Below are 24037 nucleotides of genomic sequence, written 5' to 3'. Positions count from 1 at the left end.
CACAAACAAAATGTCCCCTTGAAAATAAATGAGTGGACAATCTATGCAAATCTTCTTAGATCTTTTCCATAGGTACAATGATCATATTTTCAGGATGAAAAATATGGACAAGTAGTTAGACAAGTATAAGTAGATTTGGGGGATAAAGGCACATTGTTTGAAATCAGAACTGTCTTAGAAAATCCTAAGCCTATCACAGTATCTGTGGGAGGACACCATATTTGAAAGTGTGGGTTTTTAAAGCTGTCTCCCTGCCCCGAGACCAGCCCTCCTCCATCACTGTCCCTGAAGAGTGCCAAAGGTACCGCGTGTTTTATTTTTTCAAAGGCAGAGGGTATTCCATTCCGAGTTTTATCTTTTATCTTTCTCTCTCCCTGGGGTGGTAGAGCAAGCCTATATAGTTGCTCCAATGAAAATAAATACAGCATCAAGGAACACATTTCTTTGATGTTACAATTTAATGAATAAACGAGTTAAAAACTTAAGAAAAGGCAAGTATGCACATAGAACCATATACAATAATTTCAGGGGAAAATAGTCACATGTTAGTTTTCATTTAAATATGAAACTGGCTCGTATTTCTGTCTGACCCTCACAAATTGTTTTCTCATTTTTCTGTCTGACCCTCACAAATTGTTTTCACACAGAAAGAATAGATTTTACCCTAAAATGGATATTCAGATTTCCAAGTCAGACAATCCCCAAATGCCAGTCTTCATTCTATAAGTTTCCTATAGGTCAGGGTTATATTTTTACATTGACCTCTAAAATTGAAAGTCAAATCCAATCTTCTTTGCTTTAGAGTTTACATAAAGCTGTCTAATGCTGGACATTATGATCAAAGGCCCAACTTTTTCATCTTCCAAAGTATTTACCTCAATGGTGATATTGATGCTGTGGATTTCTGAACGACTGTTTCCATCACTTACATAAAAACTAAAAATGTCATAGGTTGGTTCAATGCTTTCATGAACACTCTGAAAGTAGTAAATATAGTTTTCCAGGACATCTTGAATAGGGAACGATGCTTCTAGGTCACTGGCAGTTCCAGGGCCAAAACGATCACCTGCGTCAACATTGAGAGAGAACTTTTACCTTGATCCATCAATTCCTGCTTACTAGGCTACACTAGAAAACATGACAGCATTATCAACAAAAGACGAAAATGTGTTTGAGGATTAAGATGGTAGTGTGGAAAGAGAACAAGACCAGGAATTGGAAGACTTGGGGTCGAATCCCATTTTCCCTATTATTGCTCATCTATAAATGGATATACCTGCCCTGTTATTTCAAGAAAAACCAATGAGATAATATGCATGAAAGAATTCAGCATTTTATTTTATACAGCATAGAAGCACTGCTACTTTTGTTAGAAATCTTTGATAAAGTAAGTGCCGGGGCAAGTAATGACATAATAGCAAAGGTTCTACCTTAAGCTATGGTCAATTTCAAGACCATTCTACCTGGTGTATTCTGCAAGAGGAACCCTCTATCTCTATATAAAAAAAGGCTATCTTTTTTTTTTTTTAATCTAAGAACTATCTCCTTAAGCATGTCTTCATTTGACCTCTAAGTTCCTTAAGGAAACCTCTGCATGGGTCAGAGCTCAGCCCCTGGGATGGTCCAAGAGGGCTATTGCGATACTCAGGAACCATCTAGAGCTCAGGTGCTATTCAGGTACTGAGATGCTCAAGTATCACTCAGAGCTCCATAGGAAGTGCTGGCTCTGGTTAACGATTCCTTTCATGCCAACTCCAAACACTGTAAATGACCAATGGGAGGCACCGTCAATGTGATGTTTGACTTGCCTCTTGCATGGACCGAGTCTCTCTAATTGACTGATTTTAAATTGTTACCACATTTTCTCTTAAAGAGAGGAGAAAAAAGAAACCCCAGTGTCTTTGAACATTTCCTGGATATACCAACAAAGAAAAGTAAAGATAGAAGATAGGAAAGCAACAAGGCTTTCTCTTTCTCTCTTCCATGATCTTTTGCAAAAATCAGGTCATAAATAAGAAGATCAGTTGACTTCCTGATTTGTAGACAGTGTCTACAATTTTTTTTTTGACCTCTCAACAGAAAGACTAGAAATGAAAATGTTTTATTTATCATATGTTTGAAATAAGAACTGAAAGCAAATATTTTTTTTCTTCTTCAATGACATGAATTTCCTTAAATTTTAAGCTTTAGATTTGATATTTCTTGACACCAAAAGCATAGAGGGGTCTAATCCTAGGACATTAAGTTCAGGTTTTCCAGAAGAAACTGCTATAATTCCTTCAAATTATTATTTTTTCTTTCCATTGATCACTATAAATATTAGAGATGTGGCTTCTTTATTTGGGTCAAAAATAGCCTAAGCAAAGGGTCGTGTGGGGTGGCCTGTGGGGTCTCTGGTCCCGCTCCCCACATAAGAACTCAGGATATGGTGAGGCCAAAAAGGAACACCCACGGAGCCATAAGTAGGGGAGTCATATCACTATATTCTTGGTGGCGGCATCCGCCTCTCCGCAATCCGCTCTTGCTAACCCCCATTTTCCTGCTAGCGTAGCCACAGCAGTTATAATAGTGGCCAATGGCTCAACGGTTACAGCTGACGGCCAACTAGCTACACTGATGGCCATCCAATCACAGTTGATGGCCATTTACTACCCGAGCCAGCACCTTTCTATGTGAGGCCAAGAGCCTGGTAACTGCTTTTTGGGGCTTTGTCCCCACATAAAGTAAAGGATGCCTAAATATATATTCACATAGGATAATGACTTGTTTTCTGTCATTGGAAAACAAGCTATTCAACAAGTGAATCTGTTACTGAAGCTTTCCGCATCAACCCTTCCCATTTTTAAAACTGCACTTTCTATTTTTTTCAGGTAAATCATTCTTACTAATGTGTTTCCTTGCCTTCTTAAACAGAATGTACTATGTGCAAATTAAATAGTTCCGATGCATGCAGGCTGTCATTTTGAACACCTACCACTGCATCGCCCTGGAACGAAGTGATGCCCTGGAGGTAATCAAGGGGTCCCTGTCCTGTTTGTGCTGGTACTAAATGAATACAGATGCCATGTTGTTAGATTTGATACTTAACAACATAATTACTCTGTTTCTTCTCATCTTGCTGGTAAGAAGTTTAAGCTGCTTCTTCTAATGTTGTTAAAAAGATGTACTTCTGATCAGCTGGATTCTGAATCTAGGTAGCTAGCTTCATGTATATAAAACAGACTCGGTTCTTACCGCCCATGGAGCAAAGGGTGGGGTCCTTAAGTGCTGTGCCTTGGGACAATTATTTGCCCCCCTGAACATCTTTTCCTTACTCCAGGTTCATACTAACGGAGAGCAGTGGTTCTCCAAGTGTGGCCCTTGGACCAGCATCAATGGAATCACCTGTGAGCTGGTGAGAAATGCAAATATATGGGCCTCACCAACCTTCTCCCACACGAACTCTGGGGTTGCTGCCCAGGAAACTGTGTTTTCACAAGCCCTCCCTGTGAGTTTAGGCACAGTAAAGTTTAAGAACCATTTTTAGGGGGGCTGAGGCTTGCCAGAAATTTGACTTTTGGACTAGTGGAAAACTCCTCTGAATGCATTCCAGGTGAAGGTAAAACCATGTCAGGAAGGCTTAATGAGAAACCATCTGGAGAAAAGAAAAGGCCTGATTTCCTACCTTTGCCCATGCTCTTCCCTCTGCGAAAAAAGGCCATTTTCTGTCTGCCCACGGCGACTCATTCCCACTAACCCTTCAAGTTCCAACTCAGAAGTCACTTCCTTAGATATTTTTCCTGCCTTCCCAGGCAAAAGGAATCATTTTGTCCTGTGTACTTTCTCATTCCTTTTCCCTTTCCCTGTCCTGGCATTTTATTCATCATAACTTATGTGGAGACAATGCCCCAAAAAACAGTTTCCAGGCTCTCAGCCTCATAATAGAAAGGTGCTGGCTCGGGTAGTAAATGGCCACCAACCGTGATCAGATGGCCATCAGCTGTGGCTAGTTGGCCGTCAGCTGTAACCCGTAAGCCATTGGCCACTAATATAACGGTTGTGGCTACGCTAGCAAGAAGATGGTGGCTGGCAAGCACGGACTGCTGTTAGGCAGATTATGTAGATCCTGCTTCCTGTGTCTCCAGCCCAGCCGCCAGTGAGAATATATTGGTTTGATTCCCCTATCTATGGCTCCGTGGGTGTTCCTTTTTGGCCTTACCGTGTCCTGCGTTCTTGGGCGGCGAGTGGGAGCTGAGACCCTGCACGACAAATGACGCAGCGAGCAGGGTCCCCCGCACGACAACTTATCAGTCTTCATATCTGTCTCCCACTCAAGGCCAGGGCTATGTCTCATTCACCTTTACACCCATTGTGTCTAACATAAACCTTTGTTGAGGTAAATCTAATTCAGCCATAAACAAATCTAAGCACACACACTGAGTGGCAAGATGGGGAAAAGACCGAAGATTTTCTATAGGAAAGCATGACCACTGCTACCGTATTTCCCCCAAAATAAGACCTAGCCGGACAATCAGCTCTAATGCATCTTTTGGAGCAAAAGTTAATATAAGACCCGGTGTTATTTTACTATAAGACTGGGTCTTATATTAATTTTTGCTCCAAAAGACTCATTAGAGCTGATTGTCCGGCTAGGTCTTATTTTCGGGGAAACAGGGTAAATGAGTTTCTGTAACCAGGCTCAAACTAGGCACCCTGCTGGCCAAAGACATCGTCGGTCAATGAATGGCCTCTCTGGGGGAGCTGCTAGCTGGACACCAATTAGAGCCAAGCAAGGCATTCAGGAATCTCACTGCAGAGACAGCAGCACAGTAACCTGCCAGGAGCTGTCTCAACTGCCAGTCACTGTGGTCTCAGGGGCCCTGTGGATATCTCTCGTCTTCTCCTTCTCTGTGATAACCAGCAAGGGCAGGGGGTCCAGGGCAGATGGTGGAGGGGAGGGATGTGGAGGAGAGGGTCACAGATAGACAAGTACACATTTCAATTCATGTCATATACTTAGAGGGAGTCCAGACACAAGCTGTGGTTCAGCTGAACTGCAGCTGCCTCACAATAAAAGGACAGAAATTTTTATTTCCTTGGCACTCAATTCCGAGTATAATCCACAAGGCACTGCATCCCCATTGCTGGCACTCCAAATGCCCTTACGCTGCTCCATTTTTCCCCTTGATTTACCTCCTAACATCGCACACAAGTTTCTCATTTGTTAGGTCTCTTCTCTGTCTCCCCCCCACCAGGATCTAAGGAACCACCCAGGTAGAGATTTCTATCTATTTTGTTTACTGATATTTCCCTCATGCTTTAAAAAGTGCCCGGCACACAGAAACGGCTCAGCAAATTTCTGTTGAGTAGATGAAAGCTTCCTTCCTTCCATTTCTTTGATATGGTTCCATTTCTTCTTAGTTTTCCATGCCCAGGTTTAATCGGAGGCAGTTACCCTTCCTGCACCCTCCCTCCTTTGCAGGTCTGGAACAATTCTACTGAGCTCCTGCTGGTACCTGTTCCTGTGTTCTCGATGCAGCCGTAGGTGGGCAGAGCACTTAGTCTAATGACAGCATCTCCCCGGAGGTGGTCATGATCAGCAGCAGCAAAGAAATGGTGAAATGAGAGTGGGGCTCTCCCTCCCTCTTCAACCTAAGAAGGAAAAGATTGCAGAGAGTCCTTGGGCCGTTGCACATAGGACCTTAAAAAGAACTGTATTGCAAAATCATCTTCTAGCTCCAATTTCACCACTTTAAGGAGGCTGAAGCCAGGCAATCTTTCAGCTCCTCTCAAAGCGATCTCCCTTCAAAGTCATGCTTCCTTCAACGATGGACCTGGTTATAAAGCAGCTCTGGCCCATTCTAATCACCAGCCTCGTCATGGCTGCATCAAAGGATGGCTGCCTTCCCTCCACATCAACACTCAAAAACCCACAGTTAGAGAACGATCATCCAGTCTGCCCTCGGATACCATGAGGGTGACTGTCCCAGAGGTTTTCCCACCCCGAATAAAAGTCCCATTTATTCCTGTCCAGTATGTATTTATAGGTGTGCAGAAAGAAAAGTGCTCACCATCCCTGAAAGCTAGTGCTGATCTTAATGTCAATGAGGACAATAAATCAGTGTAAGTAAAAGCAGTTGCTTGCTCTTTCTCCTCGAGGGCCCTGTTTGGTATGCTGACTCTGCAACCTGAGTCTGGTGTTATTTTGTTAGCCTGTGGGATATGACCAAGTTCCTTTACTCTGAACAACTCTTGGGGAAATGTAGGAAGATTGACAAGTTACAAAGTAGATCACCCTGACTGTGGGAATGGAGAAGGTCCAAATGATGGTCCCAAGTGGTAGAAATGGGAGAATGGATGGAATATCAGAACCATTTAGAGATAACTCAGTTTTGTCAATTTTCAGTAGCTCGACAACACTAGAAAATCTAAGTTTCTGGCATTTGGTATGTGTGGAGAGCAGAACAAAGAAAGTGAATTAACTTTCACGGAATCCCTACCATGTGCTAGTATGTACGGCACTGGTTTGTTTGTTTGTCTTTTTTTTAAAAATGCTATTTTATTAATCATCAGAGCAATCCTCTATGTAATAGGAATAGTAATATTTTAAAGGTGAAGAAACGGAGGCTAAGGACGATTACATGATTGGTCCAAGGTCACTCAGCTACTGAGTAACAGAACTGGCACTTGCACTCAGGTCTGGGTAATTTCATGATTAGGATACATTATCTAGCCCCCCACTCTCCCTACCCCAAGGAATTGTTCACATTGTTTACAGTGATAAGTATCAACTTCATTTAAGGAGTGACTTGGGGATGTTGTCCAAATCCCTGTTTTATTAGGTTGGTCCCAAAGTAATTGCGGTGTTTGCAATTATTTTTTACCTTTTAAACTGCAATTACTTTTGCACCAACCTAATAGTTGCTACAAACATTAGATTCCATTTCTAATTTTACTTCCACTACTATACATATCTAGCATTGTATACAAAATGCTATACACATCTAGCATTTATGTCTGGCACCTAAATATCTGTTGACTAATGTGCATATAATGATTTGATTTTCTGCATATAATTATTTTCTTATGTTTTGAAAAACTCATGATTGAAAACCATGCATATCTTAATACTATTGCCTTGTAAGTTTGGGGGAAGAACTTGGCAGCCAATTTAGGTAGAGATCCTTTATGTACATAGCTACAGATTCCAGCTCTCTGTAGCGTTCACTGCTTATTGATCTGAGAATTGTTTACCGTGATAAGGTCAGCAAAAGCAATGACTGGCGGTGGATTCCTGACAGGGGTGATCATGATGGTAAACATCTGATTGTCCAGATGGTTGTGATCCGTATCAGACACAGAGAAATGGAAGCTATCAGTAACCAGATGATTGTCAGTCTCAAACACAGCTGAGTACCTACAGAGGCCAAAGAGAAGAAGCAAATGAATGACCTACACTATCACGCTGGGTAAGATGACTGCATCTTTGTTTAAAAATGAGGTCAGACACAATATAATCTATCAAGGGAACTGCTGGTTAGTTGCGTAACTATTTTAATACAATTTAAAAAGTTCTGTCAAGGAAAAAAAATTCTGTCAAGTAATACAAAGTGGCTACTTACCTAATTTTCCTGTTGTTGATGTCTTCCATCGTGAAATTGGAAACCTCTGCGATTTCCTCCACTTGAGGCCCTGAGGTTCTTAAGAGAGTACCATACATGGGCAGAGAACTTAACCGAATCCAGATTTCTGAGTCGGGGGAAGAATCATCCTAATCAGGCAAAAATGAGGCAAGACATAAATGCACATTTGCAGAAATAAATACTTCCAGTAGTTAAAGATCATGGGTGCTTCCTTCTCTGCTAATTGATAAAGTCTCTTTCCCTTTGTGACAAAGCAATACCATTTCAAACTGCATGAAAATCCCAGTATATTCCTCCTAAAATGTCCCTTTGATAATGTCTTCTTTCAGGAGTAGCTCAAGATAATAGTGGTGAAATGCACTTTAGGCATGGGACATAAAACAGAGATGCCCTACTGACCCTATAAGAGCCACACGAGGTTTTGTTTTTGTTATAAGCACCTAGTGAAGAACAAAACATGCATGTTTTGTTCATGCATGTCAGAAACATGCCATCTTTAAAAATAGTTGTAGGCTTCTTCTAGAGGTTCTAAGGATGGTTTGCTTTTTAGAAACAGGTAAAATTCCAACATAATACAATGATAAAGAAAATTTTGTGATGCAGAAAGAATGGAAATTATTTAGCTCAGCCTATGACACACTTTAACATTACACAATAAAATTTTTAAGTTTTACAGAATTTAGGGAATCTTACAGGTTTCATTTTATCAGGAATGAACCTCTTACAAAGACCATTTCCCTTTCTGCATTGTTTATGGAGAAGTAAAATTGGCTTTCTGTGTTTCGACATGGACAAAAACGGAATGTCTTAATGAACAATTTCGTACTCCTTCAAGGATATTTTTGGAAATACCTCGGAGGCAGGCCACATCTTCCTGGAAAGTTTCCCTTTGTCATTCATCTTTTAGAGCAGGTGTTATGAACGTGGGGGAGCTTTACACTTTACCACAGCAACAATGAAACAAATATTGCATAGTTCAGTGTACGCTCAAATGCAAATTTTCACAGCTATGTTGTACACTTCGTTGAGGTACTGGATCAGTCAGCAATGTGCGCATTGATATGGGGCAGTCTGGGGGCAGCAGGTTTTAGTCAGTTTTCATTTCTAGCCCCAGGGGCCTTTTTAAGTTGGCAGTTTAGAGCCTCAAGGCAAGATCACAGAGTTTTCCATATTTCCTCACATCACTTGACACTAACAAGGAAGGAAACTCAAATTCACTGAAGCTGCAAAAACTTCAGAAAATTTCCCCTAAACTTATACTTTAAAAGTTTCTCTATTTTTCCACATGGGTTGTCAAATACAACATACAGGCTTCCAAAAGACTACTTCCTACTATTATTGTGAGTACTGCCTGAGAGAGAATTTTAAAAATACAGTTGAGAGTTCTAAGGTATTTCCTGAAGGCGATACACTAAAAGGACAGAGCTCCTGACTCTTGATTAGAAGGAATCTCTTCTAAAATTCCTCATTGGCAAATTTGGTAAAGAAATGCTTATTTCATGTCAGGCAAGTTATTATAATGTTTCACATCTCAAATGACGGCTGGGTTTGAAAAAGTGTGAGATCAGCTAGATTTTCTCTTTTTTCTGAAAATGGTGTCATAATTTAAAGAAATTACTATTTTGGGATATCAAAGACACTGTGGGTACAAAAAAATCATAAGAATACAGACCTTGTTCTTATGTCTGTATTCTTTCCTACTCAAAGACCTTCTTATCCCTTTCATATTAAATCATTTTCTTTTTATTATTTATACCTCTATTGATACTCCATTCAACACGAGGACCAGAACTTTGATTATTAATATTAAACTATGTGTTTCTCCTTTATCCTGTCCCTGGACCTACCATCACCCTGGATCTTGTTTCTCATTTCTTTGAATTTCGTGATATAGCTTGATATATTACTACAAAGTATTTTTAGTTTTTTTTGTTTTTTTCTACTTGTGAAAGGGAGTTAGACTCTCCTCTTACGGGATTTACTTTTCTGTTTACTTAATAGTAGACTGCTGGGATCATCAGTATTGTTTTGTGTAGGTATAGTTAATCTGTTTTGAATGTTCTTTAATATTCCATAGAGTAAGCAGGCCACAAGTCATGTGTTATCCTGTGAATGAGCATTTGGCTTGTTGCAATATTTTTGCTATTATAAATAATATTGCTATGAACATTCTTGCGCATATCCTTTGGTGTACATGTGAAAGTTTCTCTTGGATAGGAATCTAGGAATGGAATGGTTAGGGTATATGATTACACATCCTCACAGCACAATGCCAAATTCTTTCCTAAAGTTGTTGTTCCAAGTTACACTTCCACTAGCAATGTGAAGAACCTCCTATAGGTCCACTTCCTCTCCAACATTTGGAGTTTTCAGATTTTTAAATTTCTGCCAATTGAATTGGTATATAATGGTATATATTCTTAATTTGCTTTTCCTAATGACAAAAAGGTGAATATCTCCTCGTATATTTATTGACCCTACGAGTTCCTCTTCTGAAACTCCTGTCAATGTCTCTTGTTCGTTTTTTATTGGATTATCTTTTTACTTTTTGATCTGTAGATGTTCTTTATATTTTCTTCATTGTCTTTGGTTATATGTGTCGGAAACATATATATATTACCTCCCCCCAATTTTTAACTTGTTTGTTTTCTGTATTTATGTTGTGTTTTGGGGAAACATAAATTTAATTCTAATATAGTCAAATTTATCAATCTTTTCTTTATAGTAATATTTTGTTTCTAGTTTAAGCAATTGTTCCCTTTCTCAATATCATAAATATATTCACTTATATCCTACAAAAAATTGTAAAAGTTTGCTTATGACATTTAAGTACTTGATTTGCATAGAGTTCGTATCTGTGTCGGGTATAAGGTAGTAACACAAGTTCTTTGTTTTTCCATATGAATACTCATTTTGTTCAGATCCATGTTTTAAATAATTCCTCCTGTGTCCGTGACTCTGGCTTGCTATATCCGTTTTATATTACAGTCTCATGTGTGAATCTGTTTCTGGACTTTAGTATATTCCTGTGCCACACTGCTTTAAATACTGCAACTTTATTATAAATCTTGATATCTGATAGGGCAAGCCCCTGTCTTGCCATCATTCTTCTAAAAAAGAATTTCTAAAAAATTTCTAAAAAAATTCTAAAAAAATTTAGAATTTCTAAAAAAAATCTAAAAATTTTGGCCCTCTATTCTTCTTTATATATTGTAGAATCAGCTTATCAAGAGCTATAAAAAGGCCATTGGGCTTTTGATCAGATCTCAGTGAAATGGAAAGATCAGCTTATGGGAGAACTGATATCTTTTGATACTAAATCTTCTTATTTGTGACTTTGGCAAACATGTCATTTATTTAGTGCTTCTAAAAATGTCTGTCACTTAAGTGTTATCATTTTCCCTGCAGGAAGACTCCCTGGCTTTTTTGTTAGATTTAGTTCAATGAACATAACTTTTGTAATGCTATTATAAGTGGGATCATCTTTTTAGTTACATTTACTGGCTATTTTTTGCTTATGAATAGCAATGCTATTGCTTTTTTGATCTATCTGGCCTCTTGGTAAATTCTCCTTTAATTTCTAATACTTTTTCAAGAGAATTGTTGTGGATTTTCTTTATAGTCCGTCATCACATCAATTGTCCCTAGAATTCATACATCTTTTGTTACATTTATTCCTAGATGTGTCATGTAATGTTATTATAGAGGGTATCATCTTTTGAATTATTCTGTTTTTGACTGGTGCATATCAGTGCTATTAGTTTTTAACATTAGTCTTATATCATTTTCTCCATATTGTAGATGACAAAACTGAGCTCCAGAGAGTTAAATAACTTGCCAAGCGTTACTACATTAGTAAGTGGTGAGCCTGGATTAAAACCCATTTGTTCTAACTGCAAAACCCATACCATCCCTCCCCTACTTGTTTACTTGCAGTGCAGAGTAAATTGTGTATTGGAAACCACCATTAAGAAGCAAGTCATTCAGAATCCCATTTTGCTTTTTGTCTTTCCTGATATCACGTCACCCTCATGTAGTTAATGATACTCTAATTAAAAACAGGCTCACCTGCTCCTACACCTTTATATTCTGCTTCATTATGACCAGGAATTCAGATGGATTTTCCAACTTTTCTGGATGTTCAACTCGCTAATTATGTATACCTGGAGAAATTTTTCCCATTCCACTAAGTATAAAATTCTACAGCCCTCAGAGAAAGTTAGTATATAACTTAGCTAAGTCTTTAAAATATGCTATGTTTTCAGCAGGCTAGAATAGTTCTTTTGGAGTCTTTCTGCTCTAGTGGGTTAATTCACATTCAATCAATTTCTGAAAATACCCGTTCAGTTGCCAATGGGCTTGCATTTTGATATGCAGCTTATAATATGCAGTTAATGGGCAGGAGCTGCTCCTGGAGTGCAATTTTGGTCTGTCAAACATTTTTCAAGCCTTGGTGATCTATTGATTAAATCTGCATTCATACATTCTTATGAATTCATGAATTTCATAAGATTCAAAAGACCATAACCTATGGTAAAAATCACCTGTCAATTAAAAAACAAAAGAAAAAACAAAATCAAAGCTGTTCTGAAACTATACTAGACCCATGAGAAGAATCGGGGTGCAATGCAGTTTTCCATAATTTAAGAAAAGACAATTTGAGGGGAAAATTTGTGCAAAAGCAATTGAAGCAATTGTTCCCAGGCCAATGCTTTATCTTTCATGCTACTATTCAGGACTAGATTTTATAGCCAGATTCTTCAGCCAGAGAAAGGTTACTTAGAAATATGTAGTTTTTTGGGAATTTTTTTTTTTAAAGTCCAGGTTCATTGGTTGGAATTTTAAAAATTAGTAAAGGAAAAATTCAATACTAAGAATGATTACTAATCAGATAATCATTCATATTTTCAAGGCATTTGTCAAAACTACTCATTATTATGTTTACATAGAGAGTTCATAATATATAGTGTTTCCCCGAAAACAAGACCTAGACAGACAATCAGCTCTAATGAGTCTTTTGGAGCAAAAAATTAATGTAAGACCCAGTCTTATTTTACTATAATGTATGACAGGGTCTTTAATGTAATGCAATGTAATGTAATGTAATGTAATGTAATGTAATGTAATGTAATGTAATGTAATACTGGGTTTTGTATTAATTTTTGCTCCAAAAGACTGATAAGCTCCAAAAAAGATGATTGTCCGGCTAGGTCTTACTTTCAGGGAAACACAGTAAATGAAAAATAAAGTTAATTAGCCTCATTATCCTTAGCTCCTGAGGTAAAAATCAAAGAAAGAAGATGAGTCTAATTAACCAGGACCACTTACCAAATTAAGGCCAGAAGAGAAAAACAAACAGACCAAGAGTTCCTGAATTTACTCTTGGTCCGCTAACCCCCCTCCCTCTCCTGCAGTATGGAATGGAGGTGAGTCAGAAATCTCGCCTAGGAAATCTGGCAGAGGCACAGGAGCAGGCCAGTATTCTGTCTAGAGCTGGGCCTGAGACAAAAGCTGGTGAAAAGTGAGCTTTCTCTCAGAAAAGTGGGCCATGAAATACCAATATCTATTCATCACTGACCAGCTAATTTCTTCTAAAATGCTCTTTCCCAAAAAAATCTCATTTGAAATATTATGGATGGAACTTAAAATATGGCAAGTTTGGCTTTTCTGACATTGGCACTCTTTCTGTTGACAATCACCCATCCCTACACGTATCCACTGTGTTTTTGTCAAGGTTTCCTCATTCACTGTCTGTTTATGAGACATTGAGAGCAGTTGGAACAAAGAGTGTAACTTTTCTTAAGAGTAGAACCATTGGGAAATTGAGAAAACAGTTCTTTATGTGGCTATACATCTGATGCCCCAAATACTCGGCTATGACATTGCTTCTAGACAGCCCAGTCAGAGGATGCAGTGGCGAATAAGCAGACGAGTGTAAGCACTTACAACATAAGCAAGGTGTGACCTCGTGATGACCGCTGTGCTTTTACTAGCAACGGTAATGCTCAGAGAGGCACCAGCAGCCAGCCGAGGCCCTTGGTCCTCTGACAGTAACACCTGCACTCTCACTTCCACCGTTGTCACTGAAACGCCATCTGTGACTGAAATCTCCATGCCATCTTCCCGGGCAGAGGAGCCATCATGTACATACTGCAGAACATTTTTCTCAATATCCTCATATGTGAAAGTGTCACCTGTGAAAGAATAAAACAAATTACAAACCCAATTACTTCTGGGAATGATGCTTTTAATTTATAGAACACCTTTGATGTCAGGATTTCAAAGTACATATAGGATCATAAACCCTGGGAGATATAAGCTAATTAGTCCAATCACCCACCCAATATAGGATTCCCTTTACACTACTCTTGAAAAAGGGTTATTTAGCCTGTCCTCCAACACTTCTCAAAAGGGGGAGGCTCAACGTTTTTACAAGGTCATTCATTCCACTGGAGATGGCTCTAATTTTTTTTTCCTTAACTTCTTAATCATATTGAGCCAAAACATGCCTCTATAAGATCTAGTCATCATTCTTAGTTCTAGAAAATGAAGGACAAGCCTCTACACTTTATGATAGTCCTTCTAGAATCTAATTTTGATACAGAACATTTTTTGAAAAAGTTAAGAAAATAAATTATGCTTCATGAACCTGTCAGAGGTCTTTGTTTTAATTGGGAGTATAAAGCTTTTTTAAGTTAAAAAATATCTAAAAGTTGAAAAATGTACTTGAACTTAGAGACCCAAACTGTCTTAAGTCTAGAGTACTAATTCATGATGGATTTGATAGGTGTTGTGTGAAAAAAAATTTCAAGGTCATACAAGTTTGGGAAAAATAGGTTTAAACAAAATTTAAAATTAACATATTTATACTGCAGAATTTCTTAGAATTTTTAGAATCTTTAATATACAACATTAAAGCTCTCAAAATTGGTCATGGAGCCCTTTTTATGAAAAATGCCACTTAGTGCCATAGTCCCCCAAAATTCCACAGAACACAGTCGAGGTACTATTCTTTTTGGATATTATATTCAACTCTACTTCCTGATAGATTATTGACTCTCATAACTGGTGTTATGTCACTAAAGTAAGGAATTTATTCATTCTCTCGATTCATTTTCTAAGCCTTCTCTTCCAACATTGTGTTATTGTGAAATACTGGTGCTAGTGGTATTATGCCTAACAAAGTAATAAAACTTATAAATTTATTGTAATATATTAAAGAGAATATTTTAAAAACATCTTTAGATCTCATATATTAATTATACAAATATAGGTTAAATAGAGTGTTAAAAAAACTGGGTTATGACTGTTATGCTCCTAAAGTAGTTCCCTTAGGATACTAGAAATCTATTCTAACGATACTTCTTTTGTTCAGTAAAATTCTAAAAATCTGCTTCTGTGACTCCCAAATGATGACTGGTTGTTCTTACAAATCTGATCTACTTTCAAGGTCAAAGACTTGACCCCTCTCTCTCTGTAGGGATATTCACAAGAATGCATTATTACATACTATTAGGAATTATATAAAGGTTTTCAGAAAGTACAGATTATTGGGATAAGCATATAGGATTCCCAAGGTGACTACTTTGAAAGGGATAATATCCACTTGGATATATAAGGGCCGACTATTAAAAATTAGCTTTAGTTGTGTTCCAGTAAATATGTGTTACTTTTTTGTAATTGGAGAAAACACAAAAAATTATTTGTGTTACAAATAATTTCTGTTACAAATTATTTGTGTAACTGTTACATCACTTAGATAATACTTTAAAAATGTGTTCCCTTTTCTTACGGATGAAGATACCTGTAGTTTACACTATCAGAGTCACAGTGCTATAAATATTGTGAAGATTTACATATAAAATTAAGGAAAACAAATGTCCATGAACAACCCATAGGAAAGTGGCAGCTGACAACTCATATGAGGTTGTTCAAAATGCATTTACTTCAGGTTTCCGAAATCCACCAGTTTCACCTACAACTTGAGGCAATAGCTTCATAGTTTTGGGGCGTGGGTGGTGGCACAGAGAAAGAAATCCCAAATATATCAGCCAATGGATTAAACACTAAAGTTTTTTCCTTTCTAAGTATCTTCTCATAGTTTATCCCACAAAGTTGCTTTACTTCTATGTCTGAGATATGAGGTATGACTGTAGAACAAGATATCCTCCAAACAGGTCAATGATAGATTGGGCAGCTACCTGTGGCCATGGGCCCTTGGAACTCAGCTGTGTGCTTAAGGATCATGCCATGCTTGGGAGGTTTCCGAAGCTCAAAGGAGAGTTCTTTGGGTGCTGTCTCGGTATCTCTTACTACCAACTGAAGTCCTACAGTCAGGAGAATAAAGCATGGTGAGAAGATATTAAAAACTATGTAGTCTATATGTCACAACCACAAACCAGGCTGGCAGCCATGTTGTGGGTAGTCTGATGATTATAAGAAAGCACTTTAATTGCAATCAGCCACAAAACTGGGAAAAGAGATGACAGTCAATTCCAAAATACAAGTAAGTTCTTCCAAAAGTTAACTTATAAGTAGGTAGCTATGAATTCAAAACACCATTTTTTCTTGCATACAAATAAGGGTATGGAAGGCCAGAAAAGGGTCAGTCGTGAATGGATGGGGTAAGTTTTCTTCCAGAAAATACTCCCAGAAATTGTTTTTGTTTTTGTTGTTCCTTCCCTCTGTCTTTCTTTGAATCAACAGAAGAGTCAAATTATTTTAACAATGGCTGCTCTGGCCATCACTGGAGTGAGAAGAAGCAGGGTAAAATTGACAGTTGTCTTTGTATACATGTATGGCTTGTTTATAAGTTGGATTATAATTAATTTTAGGGCAACACCCACATGTAGAAATTGGATAAGGATCTGTAGAGCACATCTAACAAAAATCATGATATCCACTGTTTGCTCTTAAGATGTTCTTGGTAAAAAAAAAAATAAGCTTCTAAAGAGTAAGTATACTAATAGTAACTAAAATCACGTATAAAATAACTGAGCCAACTGATTCCACAACTTCCAAAGGTTATTGTGATCTGTTGTTTCTCCTGTTATTCTTTACTTTCTAAATAGAAGACAAGAGCAGTCATTGAAACTGCTCCCCTCCAATCTCTCTGCTCTCTGTTACTTTATATTTTAGTGATGGCAACAAATCAATCTCCTGGAGGCTGGAGAATATATTCTGCATTATATTCCATCACTGAGCATTGGCCTCTACAGGGATTATTTCATTCTGTCTGTGCTGCTCCTATTTTCATGGAAATGGGCAGAGGGAAGGATATAGATGAGAATGCATGCAAGTTCTGGAAGAGTAGGTCACTACTTTTTGGTAACAACAAGAGTTTTAAGGATGAAGAAGGTAAAGGGGGTCAAATATACGGTGACAGAAAGACTCTAAACTTTGGGTGGTGAGCACACAACGCATTATACAGATGATGTATTATAGAACTGTACACTTGAAATTTATAGAAATTTATTATAATTTTTTTTAAATAGAGGTTTGAATAGGGACTATGCTGAAATATGGTTCCATTTTCAAAACCATGTTTCTTTCAGGCTCCTAGTTCTTACCTATAGAAGTGCGGCCTCCTGGGATGACCTCAAGCAGTGGAGCTGTGACCTGGAACACTGGTGGGTGCCCATTAGTGGGAAGCAAGTGAATGGTGAGGTCCATCTCCGGACTTGTGTGTTCTCCATCAGAAACTAGAAGGGGTGTACACACACACACACACACACACACACACACACACACACAAACACACACACACAAATCAACTTGTAGTCTGATCACCTTCAGGCTATTTCCATAAATATATAGCCAGAAGCTTTTTTTAGATTACCTTAATACTTTGAAGAGGTACTTACAAATGGAAAAAATTAGCAAGCCAGTAACATACTGTGAGCTATTCTCACCAAGCTTTTTCTAAGGATAACAAAAAGGCTAAAGGACAGTAACAACAAGGTCATTCTAAGAAGCAAGTTTCACAACAAGTTAATATTGATAAACATCAGTGGAAAGGAAAGGAATACAAAATGTGCACCGTTAGACGATGCTGGGAAAGGCTTTTATTTCTGTAATTATTTTTCGATTGAATTCTTTCTTCCAATGTTCCAGAGAAATTTTTTTCCAAGAAATATTTTAGAAATGACATATCTATGTCTCATTAGAAAATAACTTAAACAGCACAGAAAATGTCCATACAGATAACCAGACTCATTTTTAACTGGTTGTTATGTACAATGTAATTAATGGAAGACATCTTTGTGAACAAAACAGTGATTTTAAGATTTTATTTTTCTGGGTTATCTAACATTGAAGTAAACACTGATCACCTGAGGGAAATGAAAGCAGAATTGCCTGATCTTGGGCCCTTATTTCCACTTTCTCATAACTTAACATACCCTCTCATCTCTAAAAGCCAGGTTTTAAGGAATACCTACACTCTGAACTCATAACTGTATTTATCTGTAGTGGCAACTGAGAAAACCGTCCTGTTGATTATTTTAAATGTGTGGTATGTTTGCATATAGGTTGGTTGTAAGACACTGGTTTCCTTCTTTACTTTCTTCTGGACTCAGTAACAAGTGAGTAGGAATCTGACCTCTGCTTTAGCAAAGTAAAGTATTGCTCAGTGACGCCTAATAATGATTCCATTTAGATTTTAGGTTTGTCTTTTCCTTGAGAACAGATCTAAAAGATATGGCTGGATTTTATAAGGTATACTCCATGTCCAAGAGAAATCGACAAACAGCCCTGTTGAAGGAGAGAAGACATTATCCCTGTAAGAATTAAGGCTTGTATGGCTCTGTTCATTCAGTCAAATTTCAAAATTATAGCCTCTGACTCTTTGTTTATGCTCAGTCTTCTCTGTGGATCATCAAAGATAAGGACAGATGATTGTTAACTTATGGGAGTTTGGAGACACATATACAAATTTTTCATAAATTTCAGTGGATTTAGGATTCTCTGAATTCCCTGGAACCTAAATTAAGAACCCCTATGTTAAATAAAAATAAATAATTATAAAACATAATTTTATTTTTTTAATGTTTTACATCGATTTTAGTTTTAAGTGGGAGATACCTAAGAGGCTCTTCAACATCCTTACTTTACAGAAGAGGAAAGGAAAGATCCTGAAACTTGGTCATATCACACAGCTGACAGTACAACAAAGGTATGTCTTTGTCTCTGCAAGTAAATGGAAGAAAGCTATTTTCTGGTACACACAACATAACAAGAAAATATATCATTGTGGGTGTAGGGTTTTATAAGCAAACACGACAGCTTACAGTCAAAATGTGAGCAATTACAAGTCTAGCCCTCTCTTTAAGCAACATTTCTGATTTCTTTGAGAAACAAACTGCTTCTTTGGGTCAGACGCCGCCTGTGGGCTCCATTCACCTTGTGTGTTTTCCTTGCTCAAGACGGTTCTTCAGAACATCTGGGCTTGCCTTGAAGCAGCCAGGTCAAGAATATCAGCTTTCTGTCTCAGCTGATGAACCAAATGAACTATTGTCCTTTGTTCTATGGGTTAATACCAGGGCTTGCACTTGTTGCTGCCTTAGTTCATTCTGTGCCCAATTTAAAGTTCTTTCTCACAAAACTCTTAAGGAGATTCCTAGCAGATTCCAAGTTTTTCTCCTTTTAAAAAAAGGAACCTCTTACACCCTTCCCAACAATTAACTCACTGGATCATAAACCTAAATGTAAAACTATATAATACAAAACTCCTAGGAGATAACATAGAAGAAAACCTAGATAACCCTGGGTATGGTGATGGCTTTTTAGATATAAGACCAAAGACCAATTTCTTCATGAAAGAAATAATTGATAAGCTGGACTTCATTAAAATTAAAAACTTCTGCTCTGTGAAAGACAATGTCAAAAGAATGAGAGGAGAAGCCACAGACTGGGAGAAATTATTTGAAAAAGACATCTGATAAATGATTGTTATCCAAAAATGTACAAATAACTCTAAAACCTCAATAATAAGAAAACAAACAACCTTATTTAAAAATGGGTTGAAGACTTCAACGGATACCTCACCAAAGAAGATTTACAGATGGCAAATAAGCATATGAAAAGATTCTCCCACAGGGAAATGCAAATTAAAACAACAAGAAGATACCCTACATATCAATTAGAATGGCCAAAATCTGGAATACTGACAACACAAAATTCTCATGAGGATGTGAAGCAAAAGAAACTCTCCTACATTGCTGATGGGAATGCAAAGTGGTACAACCATTTTGGAAGACAGTTTGGCAGTTTCTTGTAAAACTAAATATACTCTTACTGTATGATCCAACAATTGCACTCTTTGGTATTTACCCAAAGAAGCTGAAAACTTAGGTCCACAAAAAAACCTGCACACAGATGTTTACAGCAGTTTTATTCATAATTGCTAAAACTTGGAAGCAACCAATATATCCTTTAGTGGGTGAATGGATAAACTGTGGTATATCCATACATTGGAATATTATTTAGCACTAAAGAGAAATAAGCTATCAAGCTATGAAAAGACATGGAGGAATCTTAAATGCATATTACTAAGTGAGAGAAGCCAATCTAAAAAGGCTACATATTATATGATTCCACCTCCCTGATATGGTGAAAAAGGCAAAATTATGGAAGACAATAAAAAAATAGTGGTTGCCAAAGGTGGGAGGTAGGGTGGGGAAAATGCATAGGCAGAGCAGAGAGGACTTCTAGGGCAATGAAAATACTCTGTATGATACCATAATGATGGATACATGTCATCACATATTTATTCAAACCCATAGAATGTACAACACCAAGAGTGAATGCTAAAATAAACTATATAAACTACGATTTGTCCATGCAGGTTCAAAATTGTTAAAAAATGTGCTATTCCAATGTGTGCTATTGATAATGGGAGAGGCCACGCTATGCATGTGTAGGCTTAGGGCGTACGGGGAAAACCTTTGTACCTTCTTCTTAATTTAGTTGTGAACCTAAAAGTGCTCTAAAAAAATTTGTCTTTAAAAGAAATTTTTAAAACAATCACTCAACATTAAAAAAAAAAAAGAAACCTAAGACAGAAACAAGATAAATTAATTTAAGGTCAGCCAAAGATTCATTTCCTTTACTCTGAAGAATAGGCTCAAGGATCACTTAACTTTAAGTCCCAAAGAAGTTAATAGTACACGCCTTCACTTATTCAACCTTTCAGGTAAAAGTTGAGACTTGGAAACCAAACTTGCATACTATTATGATTCTTGTTGTTCATGACCAGCACACATACACACTAAATTAAATATTCCACACGCAGAGTCAGAAACTTATATTAAAATCCTGGTACTACTGTTTACCAGGTGTGGAAACCTGGGCAGATTACTTACTCTAATGACCCTTAGTTTCCTCAGCTTTAAGATGCTAAAAATAATATCTGTCTTTATAATACTGTTACAAGGATTAAATAAGACAACATATTGTAAGTTGATTTGTAAAGTATAAATGATATAATCTAGTGTATATTATTACTGATTGCATGAATTATTTAGAAGCTTGACACTAGAAATGAGCTGATATAGGGTTCATATCAATAATGACCCACATTAGAAAAAGAAATAAAAGTCATCCGAATTATAAAGGCAGAAGTAAAACTGTCACTATTTGCAGATTACATGTTATTATATAGAGAAAACCCTAAAGATGCCACCAAAATCTTAGAACTAATAAATGAATTCAGTAGTTGCAGGATACAAAATCGATATATAAATCTGTTGGGTTTCTATACACTAGTAACAAAATATCAGGAAGACAAATTAAGAAAATAATACCATCTACAATTGCATCAGGAAGAATATAACACCTAGGAATAAATTTAACCAAGGAGGTAAAAGATCTGTACGTGCGTGTGTGTATGTGTATGTATATGTATATATACATATATATAGTAAATACAGAGGGTGCCAAAAAATGTATACACATTTTAAGAAAGGAAAAAATTGTATTAATTGTAATACTCAATATATACCAATAACAAAAGATGAATACAAGTCACGTTTGACTTCTGCAATTATAAGAGGTGCTCAAACTGGTTACCATCAGCGTCCAGACAGTTCTGATTATGGCGAACTACTGCCTAAGCATAGATGACACCTCTTAAAATGTGTATACATTTTTTTGGCACCATATATGCTATACATATATATAGCAGAATATTATTCAGCCATGAAAAAGAATAAAATTTTGCCATTTGTGATAATATGGATGGACCTTGAAGACAAACCATATGATCTCACTTATACATGGTATCTAAAGAAAACAAAGAAAGAAAGAAAAAAAGCCAAAGCTCATAGATAGAGAACAGATACAGATTGGTGGTCGCTAAAGGTAAGTTGTGGGAGGTGGGTGAAGTGAAAGAAGGTGGTCAAAAGGTACAACCTTCCAGTTAGAAGATAAAGAAGTCCTGGGGATGTAATATACAGCATGGTGACTATATTATAATATTTTATTGCATATTTGAAAGTTGCTAAGAGAGTAGATCTTAAAAGTTCTCATCACAAGAAAAAAATTGTAACTATATATGGTGACAGAGTTAACTAAACTTATTGTGGTAATCCTTTCTCAATATATACAAATACCGACTCATTCTGTTATACTCCTAGAACTAATACAATGTTATATGTCAACTATATCTCAATAAAAAAATTAAAACAAAACATGATGCAACACTAAAATTTACTGCTGGTTCAAGTACGATTTTTAACCCTCAAAGAAGAAAGGAAGGCCTGGGAATTTGAGGGAGGTGACTTTCCACCAAGATTTATCCCCACATGAAATATAATAGGACATACGGATGGTTGATTCTAATGGAATAGTCAATCCTAACTGAACAGGTATATAAGGATGCCATTTATGGTGAACAGTCCTCACTGCAGACCTAAACAAGAAAGCTTGTCCCAGCATACCTGCTAGAGCTGACCCTGTTTTTGCTTATTGGCACTCAGCTTCTACTGCACTGTGAATTAAAACAAGGATGCTGAAGTCTTCTACGCACAGCTTTCACAACTCACTCTTTGGGGCATAACACCTTTCCCCCCAGTAACAAGGCATTCAGTGAAAGGCTCTATAAAAGACTATATACGACCATTTTCATTAGATGACCATCACGCAGGAATGTTTATCTACCAATCATTGTTCTGGGAGTTTTACGTGTGTGTGTGTGTGTGTATATATATATATATATATATAATTATTATTTATTATCTCCACTGGTAGTGAGGCATTCAGACACAAAGACGTTAATAAACTTACCCAGAGCAGGCTGAACCCCAGGCAGTCTATATCCAGAATCTATAATCTTAACCACTATTACCTCTTTTTAATAGATATTAAGACAAGTTGAAATGGGGCTTAAACAGCACTAATCTTCGATATCCTTGGTGGATTATTTTTTTCTATGAATATAAAGTTAAGCTATTACCATTTAACTAGCTATGTGATTACTTTAAAAGAAACTTGCATAACTCTTAAGCAGTTCTTAGAAAACAGCGAAAAGTAGTGATGAAGAGAGCAAAAAGAAAGGACTAATAAGGAAAGAAAAATTCCATTTTCTAATAATGAAGTGGACTTTCACTTACCTATGAAGTGGAATTTCACCGATTCTGGGAGACCTGAAAGAACAGAGAGAAAATCAGTGTACTGAACATTTTGGGGTCAAAAATAGAATGGGAACGGTACAAAATATGGGGCATAGGTTAGAAAAGTAAAGAATGTTTTCATCTAAATTATTACGGTTTAAAGGAAAACTACCAGGTCATTTGATAATGTTAGGATGAATTCAATGATGTCAGCACTAATTTTAAATAACAAAAAGAACCACATAGTGGAATAATTTTATATCACAGCAGTTAGAGTGATTTATAATACATTCATTGAGATTCTATTTTATCAGTACATAAAAGCTTATGTATCGGTGAATGTGGGTGATGTCATATATCACTGACAGGCTCCCTGGTGGTTCAACTCCATTTTAGAATTGAGTGATGCCGAGGACATTGATTTACACACTGTAACGGTGTGAGAGATTTATCTCATGGCATTTATCCCTTAGATCATACAGGACAGGACTCTGCTCTCTCTAAAAAGGCTCTAGGAACTCAGACGAGTATAATGCACACGGAAATAACTTCAACGATGGCTGACAAGTTTTTTCTCCCTCTAGTCCCAGGATATCCTGAGATTCTTGTAAAGTAAGTCTTATAAAGTAAGGGTTAGAGGACCATGAACATTTTCATGGGCTATTAGTTATTCAGTTACTAAACACTGGGGTTACTCCTTAGAGAAGAGGCCTACCCCCATCCATAGAGATTTTCAATCTAATTGAGTAGTTAATCATTTTCTAGACAATCACATTTACATAACTAATGACAAACATTACTTTAAAT

The 24037-nt window shown here is 37.1% G+C and overlaps 1 protein-coding gene across 1 annotated transcript in view; it reads right to left on the bottom strand.

Annotated features, from left to right (window-relative positions):
- FRAS1 (Fraser extracellular matrix complex subunit 1) overlaps positions 1–24037 on the bottom strand; it is a 423267-nt gene that overhangs the window by 78219 nt on the left and 321011 nt on the right. Inside the window, exons 35-42 of the mRNA XM_081054857.1 lie at positions 23231–23263; positions 17192–17323; positions 15824–15949; positions 13569–13816; positions 7602–7750; positions 7234–7396; positions 5496–5631; positions 876–1066 (exon numbers count right to left, since the gene is read on the bottom strand). Of these exons, the coding sequence (XP_080910983.1) occupies positions 876–1066; positions 5496–5631; positions 7234–7396; positions 7602–7750; positions 13569–13816; positions 15824–15949; positions 17192–17323; positions 23231–23263 (1178 nt within the window). The remainder of the gene's footprint in view (positions 1–875; positions 1067–5495; positions 5632–7233; positions 7397–7601; positions 7751–13568; positions 13817–15823; positions 15950–17191; positions 17324–23230; positions 23264–24037) is intronic.

This window comes from Rhinolophus hipposideros (assembly GCF_964194185.1).
Source record: "Rhinolophus hipposideros genome assembly, chromosome: 1".
Lineage (NCBI taxonomy): Eukaryota > Metazoa > Chordata > Mammalia > Chiroptera > Rhinolophidae > Rhinolophus > Rhinolophus hipposideros.
This window is presented reverse-complemented; position numbering and strand designations above follow the sequence as displayed.